Source organism: Pholcus phalangioides, unplaced genomic scaffold (genome assembly GCF_987345545.1).
Source record: "Pholcus phalangioides strain wild (caught in Gottingen) unplaced genomic scaffold, Ppha-v1.0 ptg000039l_1, whole genome shotgun sequence".
In the NCBI taxonomy this organism is placed as follows: Eukaryota; Metazoa; Arthropoda; class Arachnida; order Araneae; family Pholcidae; genus Pholcus; species Pholcus phalangioides.
Genome location: NW_028301625.1, coordinates 16934149 through 16953425, shown reverse-complemented (window position 1 = coordinate 16953425; position 19277 = coordinate 16934149). Strand labels below are relative to the sequence as shown.

General features: G+C 35.7%; 1 protein-coding gene across 1 annotated transcript in view; it reads right to left on the bottom strand.

Annotated features, from left to right (window-relative positions):
- Positions 1–19277, bottom strand: part of Rme-8 (receptor mediated endocytosis 8) — a 328909-nt gene that overhangs the window by 89809 nt on the left and 219823 nt on the right. The window contains exons 38-42 of the mRNA XM_089253740.1: positions 16412–16576; positions 10139–10252; positions 8980–9096; positions 3180–3354; positions 3008–3099 (exon numbers count right to left, since the gene is read on the bottom strand). Of these exons, the coding sequence (XP_089109866.1) occupies positions 3008–3099; positions 3180–3354; positions 8980–9096; positions 10139–10252; positions 16412–16576 (663 nt within the window). The remainder of the gene's footprint in view (positions 1–3007; positions 3100–3179; positions 3355–8979; positions 9097–10138; positions 10253–16411; positions 16577–19277) is intronic.

Here is a 19277-nt window from a genome sequence, read left to right as displayed (position 1 = left end):
GGCGTATAAATGCAAAAGTCGTTCTACTGAAATTTTTTGAAAATGTCCCCTTCCCTTCTCCAGCCATAGCCCTTTTTTTAAAGAATTTAATGGTTTTAATTCAAAATCATTGGTTTCCATTTCTGTGGAAAAAAATTGTGATAGGCTGTGTGTCGTGGACAAGGCCACAAGTTTCGATATGAACACTTTCTTTGTCCCTTCAATCTCGCTATCGGTACTTTCTTTCAAAAAAAACATGCAGACCAGGCTCTATCGGATTTAGCCAATTTTAGCCATTGCCCCTGTGAAGGGGCAGGACCGTGTCGGAAAAAACTTTTATAAACAATACACCTCATTGTTGCTACTGACATAATGATATTGGTATATCGGATTTGTCTTTGCTTATAGGCGATACCAATATTATCTATTTACGTTGCAAACTTTTCAAGATAAAGTGCAAAATAATTTCTCTATAAAAGCGGGACGCGAGCCTGGTGTCCAGACCGGGAAAGCTATTTAAACCAGAGTAGAGTACCCAGGGCAGCAAATAGACGCTTGGTCAGCCGGGGCAAGCACACTCCCCGGATATTTTGATGCCCCTTTATAATGCTGAAGAAGAGGTTAGATGGTAAAATTTGTACCCCCTCTGGCCTGGCACACCATACCAGCCTGCTCTCCCTAGTTGTGGCCCGGGTAGTACCATTTTAGATTTGTCTTAAAAATGCCTATCATTGGCTTATATTTTCATTGCGAAACCGGGCCTTTCACTTACACAAATGAGATTTACCAGTCCAGGGGCTTCTAAATGTTTAGAATGGCTGCCTTATACTACGAAGGCCGCAACTAGATAGGTAATAAGTCAGCACGGCACACATTTTGGCACACCCTTGTAATGTTGAATTATAGGTAAGAAGGGGAAATTTGCTCCTCCTCTGGCCAGGCACCCGTGGCAGCAGACCCACCTACTCCCCTGTAGTTGGGGCTCTGTACTCAGGAACTAAGCTTTCCTTTTTTATGACAGCCTAGCCCTCTAGCAGCAACAGTGTGGCGCCATAGTTCATTTGCTTAAAACTGTCAAGTAATTTGGCCACTCAGTGTATAATGCAGTAAAACCTATCTTCTGCGGACACAAGTGGAACAAAAAAATTCTTCCATAAAAGAGGGGTGACCATTAATCAGGGGTTTGAAACGCATACTTTTATTATACAAGGGTAAATTATTATTTGGCCGTAAAAGAGGGGGTAACAGCATCTGAGAGGTGTCCGTTAAAAGGGGTTTAAGAAAAATGAGTTAATTGTTTTCTCACTAAAGCTCCACTGATCTCCAATTAAGAACAGTTGATTTTAAACCTTCGGTTCACGTGTTTAGACACATTGCTTGTTAGTTCCACTTTTTATCCATATCTGTGGCAGGGCCGTCTTAAGCACATCGTGAGCCTCCGGGCCAAGTGATTTTTTTGAGGCCCTACCTGGTAAATTTCGAAAATATCAAACAGTTGTCATTTTTGTGAGGTCCCTGCTCTGTTGAGGCTCCCAGGCCGTGCCGATTGGGCGCATGCGTTAAGACAGCACTCATCTGTGGTCAATCATAATTTTAAATCAGCGAAAAAATTTAAAAGTTGGCGACTCACAAGCTGGGATTTTTGGTGGGTTTCTAGATTAAAAATTTTTTTCCCCTTGTTCAATAAATTTTATGATGTAAAAAATAAAACACAATAATAGAATTCGTACTCCCTCCACCCTCCTTAGCACTCTAAATAGTGGGCCAAGCATCGAGTAATTGTTATTGCCTCGAGCTGGAGCCTTGTTCAACACCACCCTTGGGGGAAGGGTGCGGGCATAGCATCCATCCCAAGAAAGTAGTGAAATGAGCAGGCCTAGAGTCAATACGAGTTCCCAAAAATCCTCCTAAAACAGTGGTTCTAAACCTTTTTCAAACAGCGACCCAATGAATCTAATTTCTGAGTCTATGGCCTGGTCTGCAATAATTTACTCGTTCATAAGGTAATAAATAATTAATAAACAACCAATTACTTTTTAATTCAGAGCAAATTAATTTATTAATTACTTAAAACCCTTCACACAAACAAATTAATTAATTAATTTAAAACCCTTTTAATCAATTCATGAGTGGAATTCATTATCTTACCTTTTAATGGACTGTTAGAACGTTTTTCCTTTTTGGTGCTGTATTAATAACGCACAGAAGTCAAAATAGGTACGTATGAATGAAGCGGTTCATCAGCAACTGCAAACATCCTCATTGGAAAATATAATTGATCACAAAATTAATCGAAAGGTCTTTTAATTTTCAAAAATGTCCCTCACCATTTAACTTGGACTTCTACGAATCATTCCACATCTACAAAAACTCAAACCAACTAGTCAACGACCTAACTAGCACACCCACCCTTTTCAAAAATCTGGCAACCGTTTCCACAATAATTTTTTCTCCATCAGGATCACCATAACATTCTTGCCTGCGATTGGTTTCACCATTTTTCTTTCCTCTTCCTTTTCTCATGTAGCCGGTCATTTCATTTTGACTCTTTGTCATGAACAGCAAAAAAGTCCCAAAATATGAAACATTTGCCTTTCTGCTATCTATCAATTTTTCTTGGCCACTGAAGAAGGAACTTCATACATTTCCGAAATAAGTCAAAATAACAGATAACAACAGATAACTGTTGTTCTCTTCATAGTTTAGGTTTACCAACTTTGTTTCCCTTGTATATAGATTGAGTTGATTGCTAAAGTTTGAATCTGATTGAAAAAGAAATTAGAATTTATTATGAATCATAGTTAAATCCACTTAGAAAATGGATTTTTTTTTAGACACTGCTGCATGATTTTTCTTTAAAGAATGAAATTTTGGGGATATGTTTTGATAAACTGAGTTTTGTTGCTGGAAACATAAATATAAAAAATCAAATTAGAACAAGAAAACATCAGTGATGACAATTCATGACATTAACAAAATATAATATATATACTCACAACTTATACATTAATAATTAAGGGAAAAATACCTCGATAGCCAGTGCTTGAACTTTGGTGCAATTCTCTAGGCGTAAAAGACTAAACAACAATTTGAAATGACCGATGCATTGAATTTCAACACCTGAGGAAAATAACAAATGTCAATGATGGACAGATAATTAATATAATAAAACAAATAAACATTTAAAAATTTACACAAACCTGGATTGCTTCTAATCACATTTCTGAGTGCTTCTAGAGCCATTTCCACATTTTCTAGTCTATTTTTTTTAGCTTCTTCACTGAAGTTTGTAGAAGAAAGTGCCATAAGTGAGTACAAGTATTGTGCTTGAGAACATAAATAATCTAAAAGCTCAAGAGTGAACTTCTTTGGATTCTGAAAGAAATTAGCATAAGATTAATGGAATAATAATCATTATTTATTTTGTTCACTGTTAATTTTAATAACTCTGATGGTTAAGTAGACTAAATCATGAAGTTACCATACAAAAGCTGGGATTCAAATTCAGCTGTACGCAGCCACAAGCCTTTTTTTTACATGTTAACTGGTGGGGCAAATCCCCACCAGTGAAGATAAAAAATGACCACTTGTGGGGCAAAGCCCTTTTCTTGTTTTGTTGAAGCAGCTTCAACTTCAAACCCTATTAATACGAAGGAAGTAAAAGAAAAAACACAAAATGATTTCGCCATTTGCAAGACTGATTTTTTGACTGATCTTTTTTTTAAGGAGGAAAAAGAAAGTTCAACTGAAAAGATATTTTCCAGGGACCGTCTTCTATGGAATAGGTCTTTTGCTCTCATAAAAAATCAAACAAAGAACAGGTGGAGGATGGCCGAGGCAAAGGATTGGTTTTTTTTATGCTCATTAAAGTGAAAATGATTTATTTATATAACCCTGGGAGTAGAAAGGATACTGTACTTGATGGCCGTGTACGTACAATCAAAGACACAATGAAGCATACACTATACAATTGATAAACGCAAGTTTTTGAGTAAGGAAAAAAGAGGGCTTAGAGAATATACATGGACTGCGGTTGTCGTAAAGCTTATAACTTCTTCCAGAAGCTTGTGATCGTTTTATGGTATCATTGCTCTTCTCTACCACTTCAATAATGATATCTTCATACCCTAAGTGGAGTACTAAATTATTTTTTCATCAAGTGGTCAATATTTTTTCCAGATATTTTCTTCCCCTTAATATTTGATTGGTGAGTATTTTCGAATACATATTTTTTTCTTTGTGTTCATACAATATAAATTATTATTAATATTTGTTTATACAATATTAAGTAATACAGTTGCCTCCATAAACAGGCCGTGCACTATTCTGGCCCCACCAGCAATATGGCGTTTTCAGGCTGACTTCCTTAGTGTCTAGAAGTGGAAAACCTGTTACAGCCTCTCAGGGCTGCAACTAGCAGGCGGGTCTCGTGCCCCGGGCGCTAGACCCGAGGGGGCGCAAATTTCATTCTGAAGCCTCTCCTTCAACATTACAGGGGGCCTCAAAATGTGCGCTTGTCCCGGGTCACCAAGCATCTAGTTGCGGCCCTGCAGCCTCTCCAGGGCCCGACTTTGATATGAGGAGCCATGGAGGGAGCCTGCAGAAATCATGGGACTTTTACAATTTAGGTCAAAGATGTTTCATTAGTCAATGGATATATGTTTCAACTTCCAGGCCCCCAAAATTATGATACCCGGGGGCAAATCCCTCCTGCCTGTGCGGAAATTGTGCCCTGTTCGTATCTATGCACAGAAATTTGCAGCACATTTAATTATTTTTCAACTACCTTCCGGTAATCCCAGCAGGGCCGTCTTAAGAGCATCATGGGCCAAATGATTTTTCTGAGGCCCTACCAGGCAAATTTTGGAAAATCTCAACCAGATCCCATTTTTGTGAGATGCCCGGGTGGGCCCATGCCTTAAGACTGCACTGAATCCCAGTATTTCATCGTAACCCTAGTCTTATATACGCCGTATTAATGAGAGTCTACTGTGTACTTTTTGAGATCTTCGAAACGATGTCATGTTAATACTGTATACCAGGAGCAGTGATTTTGCAAATTCTATATATGTATGCATTAGAAAAACAGCTGCAGATATATCACTGATTATCGTACTCTGGCACAAGACATTATTGCTGATTATCGTACTCTGGCACAAGACATTATTGCTGATTATCGTACTCTGGCACAAGACATTATTGCCATCACTGATGGCAATAATGTCTTGAGAAGTACAGACGACTGGATACCAAGTGAAGATAATTGGAAAGGAAAGTCACATTCCTCTGTGGGGAATCAAACTACCATCCTCGCACTTCGCTTGGTATCCAGTGTCTGTGTGTGTCATCTGTACTTTGTATAATTAGAGGAGAGGTTCATTGTTTTGTTCTTTGTCGTCATCTGGAGGCCAATTTTGATTACAAGCTGCTGCTGAGTTAGGAGGCTGTCTATTCCGCAGTCCCGTTCAGCCCAAAGGAACAGTGTTCTTAGTAAAGAAAATGCCTGTCCTCTGTAGTTTAATGGTAGAACACACGTCCAGGAAGTGTGAGGCTGGCGGTTCGATTCCCCACAGAGGAATGTGACTTTTCTTTTTAATTATCCACACTTCGAATCCAGTCTGTGTGTCGTCTGTACTTGATATAATTAGCGGAGAGGTTCATCATTTCAAACCCTGAATAAATTCACCTCTACAAAGACAGCTGGGAGCTAGGTCGGTGAGTAACTAAGAAAGTGACCTAAATAGTTCGCAAGCATGTGAGTGAGCAAAAGAGTGACTTGGAGCATGAGCAAGCCAGAGCGAGGGATCAGGTCAGTGAGTGAACTAGAGCATGTGCAAGCTTGTGAATTATCAAAACAGTGATCTAGAGCGTGTGTAAGCTTGTTTGAATGACCAAAACATTGAACTAGAATGCATAAAACCATGTGAATGACCAAAAAAATGACCTAGAGTGCATAAAAACACGTGACCTAGAGTGTGTGCAAGCATGTGAATGACCAAAAGAATGACTTGGAGCATGTGCAAAGGTGTAAATGATCAAAAGTGTGACCCAAGCAAGGAACCATATCAGTGAGCAATCAAAAGAGTTACCTAGAGCTTGTGCAAGCATGTGAGTGACCAAAACAGTGTGCAAGCATACGAATGATTAAAAGAGTGACTTAGAGAGTGTGTGAGCATAGAGCATGTACAGTGTGTGCAAGCATGTGAATGACCTAGAGCATGTGAAAGCATGTGAGTGACCAAAATAATTTGCAAGCATGTGAATGACCAAAATAATTTGCAAGCATGTGAATGACCAAAATAATTTGCAAGCATGTGAATGACCAAAATAATTTGCAAGCATGTGAATGACCAAAATAATTTGCAAGCATGTGAATGACCAAAATAATTTGCAAGCATGTGAATGACCAAAATAATTTGCAAGCATGTGAATGACCAAAATAATTTGCAAGCATGTGAATGACTAAAAAATTATGAGCATGAGAGTGACCAAAAGAGTGACTCAGAAACATTAATGTTCTTGCAGGAGTGGAGGAAGACAAGTGGGTGGCAAATTTGTGAAAAGAGTTGTCAAGAAATGAGAGAAAGGTGACAAAATTTGTGTAGCCCAAAGACAGCAAAACTATAAATGTGCCTCTCATTACCAGATACAGTTTTATACATTCTTTGAAGGTTGATTAGAACTTTCTGATAAGGAATATGCCTAAAATTCCCAAAATTCAACATAGAATAACTGTCAGTTTTATTCAAAAGAATGAATTCTGTTTTTTTGAACATGCCAGTGCATGAGGTTTTAACAAACATGACTTGAAGAGGCAAAGACAATGTGAAAATCGAAATTTGTAACTTTTTAAAAACACAATTATTTACCTGAGCGGCTTCTAGGATGCTGGATGGCAACATAAATATTTTTTTGTGATTCCCTTCAAGACTAATGGTTAAGGCGTTAGCTACATGGATAGTTTGATTGAAACATTTTCGTCAAACATCGCCAAGATCAACTGAGGATTTTTAAGAATGCCAAATACAAACAAACTTGGCTAATTTAAACTTAGTTGATTCAAATTTTTGAATAATTCAAGATTTAGGAATTCTCCTTGAGATTCCTATTAAATTTAACATTGAAATTATCTGTTTAATTTTTTTTGCTAATGTTTTGGATAATTTGAAGTTTAATTAAAATATGTCATTTGAGAAATGTCTCTTTCCTCCAAATTCCTGGCCAACTTTTAGTCAATCTTTTCTTTATTACATGGTTTAGTAATTTTTTACAGAATATAAAATGCATCCAACATTAAAAAAATTACAATCATTAAAATTTTTTTTTCTTCTTGGTCTAAGTAAGAAACAATGATTTCATTACTAGTTTCACAAACTGGCTTTTGTCCTATTGCTTCAACTGGTGTTTTAGCGAATCTTGGTAATCACTTCTCCATGAATCAAATGCTTTAAAGTTAGAGTGCTGAAATCCTAGCTTATTGGCTGTTCAAATATGTTGGAAATTCATGTTTCTTCAGCAATAATGTTCATTTATTTTAGAATATCAATGTGGCTTACTAACATTTTTCCCCATGTTCAAACAAGGTTCATACGCTTGTACAACCCCATAAAAAGAATTTGAAAAAAGTTCTTTTTGGTTGAATTATAGATGCATACGTTGGAAGAGAGGTAGAGAATAAAACCAAATTGAATCTTTTCATGGATGAAAACAAATCTAAGAAAGCAACAGACACATTCCTATTTTCCTTTCCAAATGACAGAGTTTGTGAGATCGTTTTAAGTTTTATACAAGCAACTAGTTGCAATAACAAGGGAACTGGCATAGTAAGTGATAGCATTCGATACATGAAGAATTGAAGAATTTATTTGTTTGAAAAAGTGAATTATCCTATATTAATTAAAAGAATAATTAAAATTTTGGATAATTCAAAATTTTTTCTGTCCCCTTCAGCTTTGAATTATCCTATTTTCACTGTATTTCAGTTTATCACTTGAATTGATTGGAAGTTAGAGAGTTGACGTGGTACTACAACCTCTGACAATCAAGTTTGGTGAATGAAGTCAGAATGGCCGATCTGGCAACACTGGCGAAGCAAAACGCTGCACATGCGTAGCGGCAGGTGTTGACCATCTGCTGCCACCATTGTTCAGTTGAGCGTCGTTTGTGTTCCGTGAAAGACTTGTTTTACAAAGTGCTTGTTTAGTGTGTTGGTTCTTAACTGAGAACAGGAAAATGAACGAACAAAAGATCACTGAGGATGAGTCCTGATGTCTCAGGTACAACCCTGAAATGAAACGGCAAAGTATGGAATGGCGTTCTCCTGCATCACCTCGTCGGAAAAAGGTCAGAGCAGAAAAATCACGCATCAAAACGATGCTAATCACCTCTTTTGATAGTCAAAGCATTATCCACAAGGAAGTTCTACCCGAGGGAACGAGGATGAACGACTGCAAGTTACATTTAATTTTTGACCCGTTTCATGAAACGTCTACACAGGGTACAACCTCAGAACGCACAACAAGGTTCATGGTTTCTTGTTCACGATAATGCTCGCCTTCACACAGCCAATATCGTCAAACAGTTCCTGCCCAAAAAGGGGGTGGTGCAAATTGAACATCCACCATACTCGCCAGATCTCAATCCTCCAGACTTCTTCCTATTCCCACGACTCAAACTCGCTTTGAAAGGAAAGAGATTTGACGATATTCCGGACATCCAACGAAACGTGACGAGGCTTTTGAACTCCATCCCAAAAGAAGACTTCTTGCAAAGTTTCCAGGACATGTATAGGAGATCTCAGCGGTGCATAGTAATGGGAGGTGACTATTTCGAAGGACAGTAAGGTAACTTTCGTTAACATTTCATCTACGTTAATGTTACAGGACTATTCACCGAACTTTATTGTCAGAGGTTGTATATCAATAATATTATATGACAATTTGTATTAAATAACCTAGAATGACAGCAAAGGATTTGTGTGAGATAAATTAGAATGCTTACTTGTAAAGGAAACGTTGGCATTTTGTTGTATATCCTGACAAAGATATCACCTATCACAAGCTCAGAAGACAGTGATGAAAAAGTGAAGTTGGCACCATATGAAGGATCACAATCCCCCTGCACAAAAGAGAAATATTTCTAACAAAATTACAGAAACAAAAACAAAAAAGGTCTACTTTCTTTAGTTGATGATTGGTTTTTTTTTTCTTCCATCTAAAATGATGCAAAGTGCTTAAGGCTGAGAGATCATACTATAAAAGTTTAATTAAAGTTCTTTTATAAGACTTGAAGAAAACAACCAATAATCACATCAGTTACGTTCAAGCGAATGTAACAAACAGGCTTATTGGTTATATTTGCTTGAATGTAACCGCTGTGCTTATTGGTTATATTTTTCAAGTTTAATAAAAGAACTTTAATTGAACTTTTATAATGTAATCCCGGCTTAAGAGACATTGAGCACATGTACCTAACCCTTTATTTCGCTGTGTTGCTCTGAAAAGCAACATTAGTTTCTTATATTTTTTAAATAAAGGCATAGTATATATTAATCTCATTTCCATATTGATGCTTCTAAGCAATTCCTAAAAATTTGATTTTCACTTGTTCATCAAATTTCTTCTCTGAATTTTTCTGAAGAAATTCTTTTAAAATTTTTCTTCTCTGTATATTTTAATGCTTGCCAATTAAGTTAATAAAAAATCATTTTGCTATGAACATTGTGTAAATTAGTTTGTAAGGCTCAATGATTGTAAATTTCATAAACTCTGAAATAAAATTTCATTCAGTTCAACTGTATTTTTATGATAGCAAGTCAATATTTTTCCACATGATCAAAAAAATATTCTATTTATATATAATTTTTAGATACAAAACTAACAAAATGATATGAACTAAAAAATCTCCTTCCAGATTTGCAACAGATTTTGGAAGCATTTTCTTTATTACTATTTTCTTTGTTTTTTGCATACTTCCACAGAGCTCAAATTAGAAACTTGACAAAAAGTCCATTAATTTTATGAACTTGTACCATAAACCCCATGTAAACCTTTCATATGATTTTCTACACCTTAAAATTAAATAAATCATATGCAACTTTTATGGGAAATTGCTCATATAAATCATTTAGTGTGATAACCAAAAGGCCTGCTGTACTCACTGATCTAACTATATTTTTCTGTTGAGTTTTCAAGTAGTCTAGAAGCTCTGCACGAGTTGCATTGTTCCATATCAGATAAGGATTTTCAGTATTGCTGTTCATCATCTTGAGAACCTGGAGAAATAAAATTCAAATTTATATAACAATAGCAACTCAAATTGTGGCACCCAGAACCGGATCATTCTAGATTTCTCAACTTTTTCACCTTTTGAGAAATTTTGAATTATCTTCGAAAAAATTGATTTGATAGTTAGCAAAGCATAAGTTCAGACCCTCACTTTAATTCCCCTTAAAAATGTATCCCATTCCTTCTGAAACCAGAATATTTATTAGATTTAATCTTAATTTTTCAGGAAAAAAATATGAAAACTAAAATTGGCATGTTTCAAAAGTTTATGGCTAATTTACACTGGTTAAGTTATTAAGTAGTCAACTTTATTTGAAGTGAGGCTATAAAAAAATCTGTAAGCAACATATAAAGTAACATGTTGCAGTGAACAATTTGGCAATTAAGTTGACAAGTATACTATATATGACCCATAGGTGAAGAACCTTAGCTTTATACAAATATAAAATCAAAAACCACAACAGGTAAATTTTCCAATGGGAAAACTGGGAAAAAAATAAAGAAAAAGGGGATAAAAAATGAGGAAAATAAATATAAAAAACTCCAAATTACTCCATTTCTAAAAAGAAATTGAGAGAGAAAAAAGGTAACAGCCGTGTTTTAAAATTCTTTAAGTGGCCACACACACACAACTAATGGCAGAATAAAACCCCACAAAAGTAGAACCTGGTCCATCCACGAGCGGGTAATCTTAAGGACACACCTTATTAATGAAACATGTTTTGTGTGAGACTGGTTCCATAGAATACTCTCCATTTCATTTTTCTTCTGTTATTTCCCGCTTCTGTTTCGCGCCTATGTGACCGCAGTCTCCCTCTATGCAGTTTTATTTGCCTCCAAGAGGGACCACTTGAGATTTGAGTGGGAGGGAACAGGATTTTTTCCCACAGGCTGAAATAGTACTGGGAGTCTAGGGAGGGGAGCACGATGATTGCTAAAGGGGAAGAGGGCATGATGATGATGTCAATTCATATATATGCATATACAATAAATCAGTTGGCTCCGCCTTTGATGCTGTGGGAATGGTAATGCCCCTGTGCTTCCCTGTATCTCTGCCCATGTCTTTTGCACAGAAATTTGAAGTTATTGACCTTAAAAAAACATTAAAAATAAACAGAAATTCATTGAAACTGGTGTAAAGGTTTCCTTTTTGATTCTTAAAAAATCTTAAATTTTTTTAATACAAGATAAATTTCTGTTCTGAATTTTATATATTTTCTTCCACCAGTTTTAAATCTTTCTTTTTAACTTTCTATCATCAAAAACCAGATCTTTAATGATGAATAACTGCAAAAAGTATGACGAAAACCCAAACTCGAAAGAAAATCCTGATTTCACGTCATTGGTCCCATGATGAAAACTACCCAATCAAATCTAGTACTAGAACGGAATCAGGCAATATTGAGGTGCTTGTACCAAATCATGCAGAGGAGGCAGCGGAACTTCAGTGAATGATTCCGAGAGGAACCATACTTTTTAAAATTTTTTTACAATATAAATTTACTACAAATGGGGACTGAAAAATGTTTACGTATTTCTTTTTAAATGTGTCAATTGGGATAAAATTCATTACCCACGGAGGTAAGCTATTCCATTTATTCTCACTAAGCAGGGGTTTTCCATGAGGTTTCGGCTAAGCGATGATGAATCAGTCAGTTAGGACATGATTTGAGTGGCAGGGAACAGGGGATTTCTTCCCACAGGTGGAAATAGTACTGGATGTTTAGGAAGGGGAGCACGATGATGATTGCTGAAGGGGAAGAGAGCATAATGATGATGTCAATGCAAACATATGCATATACAATAAATTAGTCGGCTCCGTCTTTGATGCTGGGGGAATGGCAATACCCCTGTGCTTCTCTGTTTCCACAGGGACATTTCTCCCCATGCCTCTGGCAAATTTCCTTGGGGCATGGGGATACATGGGTGGGTATATCCCCATCCCTGTTTATTGAAAAGTTTTTTATTGGTATAAGCAAAAGAGCAGGGGGGGTCCCGGCAGAGAAGCAACCTATATCTGCTTATGGGGGGGAGGGCTTTATGTGGCTTGAACCCTTAGGATTCTGGGATCCTGTAGGGTGTTGTCAGTAATTCATGAATATTCAATGTAACCAATCCCTACTACGGCATTGCGGATCGTATATACAGACGTCTGGCAAACCGTAGCCTCTCCCCGCAATGTTTTCATCATATTGGAGTTGCTTTAGCACCTACAAAGAAACTTTCTGAAACAAGCTCCGCTGGGGCGTTTGCACGTGTCTTGTGAGTGCATAACTACTATTGAACGTTTTAAGCCATGTGCACGATGCCTTTGTTGCATATCAAAGCACTGCGATGCATAGAAATAGTGCGCTCAAAACAGCCTAGAATATCGTTGAGTGACAAGCAGTTTGTTTTATTGGTTCAACGATCTGCGGTTTGCGGTCAAAATTTACGCTCATTGCTAGATAGCGATGTGCATCAGAAGAAAACGCCATCTAAATAGAATGTGAACGAATAAGCCCATTTCTTTTTTACTGATTGCATTACTGAGCACAGACAAAACATATTGGCAAAGGTAAAAAATTAGAGAAAACGTTGCTCACAGACGAGGAAACCATCGTGTGAGGGCACACACATACGCAGGCTGATTTTCCGATTCCGACAGTCAATGACCCATACACTCGTGCAGGGAAGCACAGTAGGGGCTGACAGGGCTCTAGCTTGGGGGTCCAAGATAGTTCTTATTTTTTCACAATAAATTCACTATACAGGGGCGCGTGAAAAAACTGGCCTGAACGCGCCAGAAATCTAAAATTAGGGGCCCTGCTGCAGGATATGGGAGAACATTGGACCAACCAATGGCTGTTCCGGAGGATGGATTTCACATATTTTGAAGTCTGATGTTATATGCTTGTTACTTGCTCTATCATCAGCCTAGACCGCAAGCTTGTTATCGTGTTCCAGGGGTTCTAAAACTTTTGTCCCCTCCATTCCCTAATCTAATTCATGATTCATCGGCGGCTTCCCAGAAAAGTTTGGCAGATTTTCTCATTTTAAAAAATCATTCAAAGCATAAATAGGAACACAAATCAATACCTTAAGCTCCCTGCAATGCAAAGTTGGAAGTAGGAAGGCAACTGCCCGGGGAGGCAAAATTTAAGGGGCAGCCATTTTAAGTGGGAACAAAGAATACTGTCATAAAATTATCTAATTATAAAATTGTAGGGGGCGGCGAAAATTCTAGTTACACATACTTTACCTTGCAAAATAATTAATGGCAAATGATTGAGATTTGTGTTCTTCAACTCTCTCATTCCGTCGCATGCACATGCGACACAATTTTGTCATTAGCAATAAAGATTGTCGCGACAAAAAAAAGGATGATATAATTGCAAAAACCACAACTTTCTTCATTTGTGAAAAAAAAAATAGTGTCCTTTCTCATGGCTCCCACAAGAATAGGGCTGTAGCCTTGAGGTCCTGGTCAGTTACTGTCATTGTCTTTTCTTGCTATAAATTTACTATAGAGCCCCTCCCCATGAAAACTGGATTTACGGACCTGAAAAAGATTACAGCCTAGGGGCCCTGCTCCACGATGTGAGGTCATGACCTTTCTCATATGGAAACTGATATTGTTCCCAAGAGGTCTGTAGTCCACTGCTTCAGGGAAATATTGCAGATGTTGAAAGGTCCCAACAAGCAAAGAAAGAAAAAGTTGTTCATTTTGTTCATCCAGCTAAATAGCTTTTCCCCCTACCCATAATGATACCCATCCTTTTCACCAATATACACATAGATAGATGTCTTTCTTCTGATTCTTTTTTGGTTAGCCATCCCCACCCCAGCAAAAACAAAAGCTTTTTAAAAAGAAACATAGAAAAAAGAAAAAAAATATTGAATGCCCCAGAAAAATAGAGTAATTTAGAGAAATTTTTTTTTTTTTCAAGATGTAAAAAATCTGACCTTTGCCCAAATTTTATGACTTTTTCATGATCGTTTCCTCATTCCGGGACTTTGTGACTTTTCCGTGATGGTAGACACCCTGGTAAGGAATGGACTATTGTATGATAAAGATACATAGCTACTCCAGTCAGGGTTATAGTGATTTAAATCAACTGATTATTGAAAAAAAAATCACTGATTTAAATCAATTTTTTTCAAATATGAAAAATTATCTGTTGTAATTGAATAAAATTATTTATGCAGCTCTTAAGTGATTTAAATTTTTATTAAATTATTTTAAAAATATCAATTAATTTAAATATTATATTTTCAAATATTTTTATATTATTATAATATATATATATATTAATATGTGTATCAAATATCAAAGATACCATAGTCGTACCAATTAGCTGATAAATAGTTACCCAAGATTTACAATGATGAAGTTAGAGGATGTAAAGTTGACTTAGAAAATCAAAAATTGCATGGCGATGAATGGATGGATATACATAATGAATAAATTCTGTATGTTATCAAACGGTGTGGTAAAGCCATCCATGTTGATACTATTGACATATCCGGCTTATCACAAGCTGTAAATTATTTAGCAAATGTGGTTTTTAGTTCAGTGAAGTTAACAGAAGAAAACTTCAAATGTAACATATCAAGTTTTGTTATTGCAAATATGGTTTCTTTCAGAAAGACTCTGGATGAAAAGCTTGGCTTTTCCAGACTTACAAATTAGTACAGTGTCCACATTTTAAGCCGAATATTTGGTTAAAACTGATATAACAAAGTATGTTACACGTATATTTAGATATACTTCCACAATCATTTCTCAAAAGCATGGAATCATGTGTAAGGTGGAAGTGCATTGGTCTTCCTGCAGAGGTATGATGGAATACTTATTGTGATTCTCCTTAATCTTATGTTAAAAATTCGTCAGTTGTTACCAAAGTTTGTGAAGACCACAGATATCAGATAGTAACATCTCTAGTGAAATCTTAAATATTGATTCAAAAAGAAATATCAAGGACATAATTGCAATTCTGAAACCAATAACTAAAATTAACGATTTTGTACAAAGGAAAACACACACAACTGCATATTGGCATGGAAAAAGCTGCAATTGAAGATAAAAGAAGCATCAACATCAAACAATAAAAAGGTTTTGTCATCAGAGTATAAAAATATATATGAACAATCATTAAGAGATGCACACTTTGCTGCATTTATTCTAAGCTCATCAGTGTTAACTTCTAATAAAGAATTAATGTCACAAAAAAAGAGAGAAATGTGGGTCTTGAATTTATCTTACAAAAATGTGGCTCTGGCTTTTTGGCAATTACATTAAAGTTTTTGGGAAAGTTGGTGCCATTTCATGCTAAAAAAATTTTTTTTTTTCGCCCTAAGATTGTTGATACAATGTCTGATTTTGAGTGGTGGAATAGTTTTTATAATGTTTTGGGTAAAGATACAATTACAGAGAGCGATATGTAATTTGTAAACATGCTAACTACAGCCAAATCATTGATGCCTGTGTTGAAAGGATTTTTTCAAGGTGCAGTTCATTCCAAATAGCGAAACAGATTAAGAGTAGACAAAGCATTCAAACTAGTGTTTCTAATGAAACAAATGAACAATTATTCACACAGGGTAAAATTATTTAATACTTGATGTAAGATATCTATTCAAGAAGTGTTTTTCTCCCTTCTCTTAATAAAATGTTCTGAAAAATATTTCACAAGTATATGATTCTTTATCTTTAGTTTGCAAATATTTTTTAAATAGTCATTATTTTTGTAAGTTTAAATTTCTTTAATTTTATATTCTTTAAAGAAAGCATAGATTAATGACTAGTGTGTTAGTAATATATATATTTTATATATGTTTAAAAAAATCAAAAAAATAAATGATGTTTTAAATCAATTTTTTTTTAAAAAATCAAAAAAATAAACAACCCAGACTCTAGTTTAAGGATAGTAACAAACTATTTAAAGCCATATAAACAAATAAGCCAATCCTACTTTTTTAGAACTTTAAATACTACTTTCCAAGTGCTAAAATTTACTGCCTCTTTATTTTGTATCAAATAGAAAACCACTATTTTCTACTGCCTTCAAATATTTTATTACAATTTTTAATGACTATAAATGGTATAGTATATTTAGAATGATTCTCTCTGAAGGCTTTGATAACTCATTAAAATATGTACTAACTTGAGATGACATAGATGAATTCAGCTGCTTGGCTAAATATGGTGTTAGCATAGCAGTCAATGCATGTATAAATGAAGTATTTTTTGGAGTACTCTCTTCACCTGTAACTCCTGATAACCGGCTGCATGCAACAACACTGAGTTTTCCTAGCTGGTTCGCTACCTCCTAAATTAAGAAAAACAGTGAGAAAATAAAGATAATTTCATATCTAGGTTTACATCATTTAGATAAAAAAAATTTGAATGGTTTGAACAGAAAAATATTATGCCATATTTTCCCAACTTTTTCTACAGTGATAAAATTCACCTTCCCATAAATGCAAATGGGTAAAAATGTGTTAATATACATGTTATACAAATTTTGTTAAATTAGCATGAAATAAATTAGCCTATACAAAGCATTCAAATTTATATGCACACTATTGGAAAGAAGCACTCGATAACTTCTATGAAATATTATTTACAAAATCAACTGATAGAGTGAGGTTCTCTATACAGTCTGGTATGGATTTACATCAAGATTTCTCCCGAGACATTATTTTTTGAAGAAATCACTGCAAATGGTTTGAAGACAAAAAATGCTCTGTGACTGCAGCCAGATATTGTGACATACTTCCGAAGTTAATTGTACCCCAGATGCAATTCATTTCAATCAAATAATTACATGTATCTCCCCCACCACCTGCTGCAACATTTTCCAGACTAAATTTATTTTTGGCTGTGGGGGTACCTTAACCCTTCAAAAGACAAGGTCATATTTATCTGCTGGCCAAACCAGTTTCCTTTCCCTATTTGCTTTGTGTAAAGTTGTTATCCATGCAGTTGATGAGCTCCTTCTCGAATATTCATAAAAGATCATGCTATTATAGGACACTCTACACAGCTACACAATACAGAAAGCACACAGTAACAATGATGTTATCCTTTGCATTGTAACCATCATCTTGAGGAACAAACCAAACATGCAAGGTATTGTGATAAAAGTGAATTCTTGATGCTATTGTGGCCTTGATTTTTTTTCTATCTCCAGAAAGATTTATCGGTTTTTTTTCTCCTTTCTCAATTATGTCTCCCCATACTCGGTTTTCTTTAGATTTTTTGAAATTTTCAGGTAGTAATTAGTTTATAAACTAATTTGTATACAAATTTAAGTTTAAAAAATTGACACAAACCTCAATCCCCCAAGCCAGAATTTGTTTTTGCAGTAAAAATAACGAACCTCCGACCTCATGAATGAAGAAAAAAAATGGTGAATGCCCCCCAAAAAACTGTACGCATGTGTGTCTCAAATGTAAAAAACTATTACAGGCCATAGTAAGGGTTGGTCAATGTACTTCACGCATGCTGACAATTTGTATGCAGACATTTAGCTCAAAAATTTCAAGGAAATTGATAATTATCCTCTTTGTCATGTTATTAAATTGAGATTTTTGCAACATGAGCTTTGCTAGAAAAAAAATCACATTATTAACACTCTTTAAATGAGTTTACTAGCCCTTCCCTAAACAATTTCATAACTTGTATGGATCTTCATACTCCTTAATTACTGTATCTTGAATTTTCAATAATTAAGCAGCCTTTAGCAAATGGAGAGCAGTGGATTTGTGAAGGAACGCACATGCTTTAACACACCCTAGGTCACCCAACAGGAGAAAGAATCACCTCATCTGTAGGCAAGCCAGAGCGACGCCAATGATAACTGCATCGACCATTGAATCGCAGATGCTGTATTCATCAAGGAAGCCATATGTGGATCATTTCCAGACAGTTGAGAAAAGTAGATTTGTTCTCACTGTGCTTATTCAATTTGCACTATTCACCAGCAGACAGTGTTGACTTCATTTACAGTGACCCCAAGAGAAACAATCCTGGACATCTGTAGATTAGTACTGTATTGTCTTCAGCGATGAATCGTAATTCTGTTTGGCATGCAATGATATTTGTGTTCTACATTAGCAGATTATTGATCAGCAGGTGACCAATGCTTATTCTTTGGAAAAGTATATGGTCTGAACTGCAGGTCTAATGGTCTGGGAAACCATCGCTTATGAAAGACAGTTATCTCTAGTTGTGATATGGCGAACCATAACTGCTCAATGGTATGTCTAAGAAATCTTGCAGTCACATGTTTTATCACTTATGGTACGGATTTCAGCAGGAATTTTTCAGCATGATCATGCTTGCCCACAAACATAGGTCAAAAGTTTCTTCAGATTGCCTACTTCAAGTTAAAACCCTTTCTTTGCCAGTTTACTCTAGCCCTAAATATAGACAAATCTGCCTCAGACTAACATAAAGAACCTGTATGCATTAATGCCAGGCCAATCATTATTTGTATTCACCCCAGAAGTGGCTCGACAGTTTACAATTCGTTTTGGGGTCACTGCGCTGTTCTCTACTATAAATGATCGTTTTATTCTGATATTGTGATATTTTACATTGCATATGAGTTGAGATTTAAAGCAGTCAAAGTCACTGTAGTGCCATTTTTCATATAACAAAGCTTCCTTTCCTGAAAGCTCTGAAAAAAATCAGTATTTTTTCAAATGTGTCTTTGCTTATAAGACACCATTTCAAAGAAAACTAATTTTTTTGGAAGCTTTCAGGAAAGAAAGCTTCATTATGAAAAGTAGCACTCTAGTGACTTGGACGACTTTGATTCTCAACCCTCCATATGATCGTTACATTGTTATGATATTAAAAAGGCATAATGTACATTGTAAGTGCAAGCAACAATTGGACGGCTTTTACATAAAAGGAACCAAGTGTTATTTTTAACATTTTTGAGATACACTGACATCTGAACTATTGAAAAAAGAGGTGGGATTTTTTATTTAAATAGAACCAAGTGACATAGGCTGTGATGC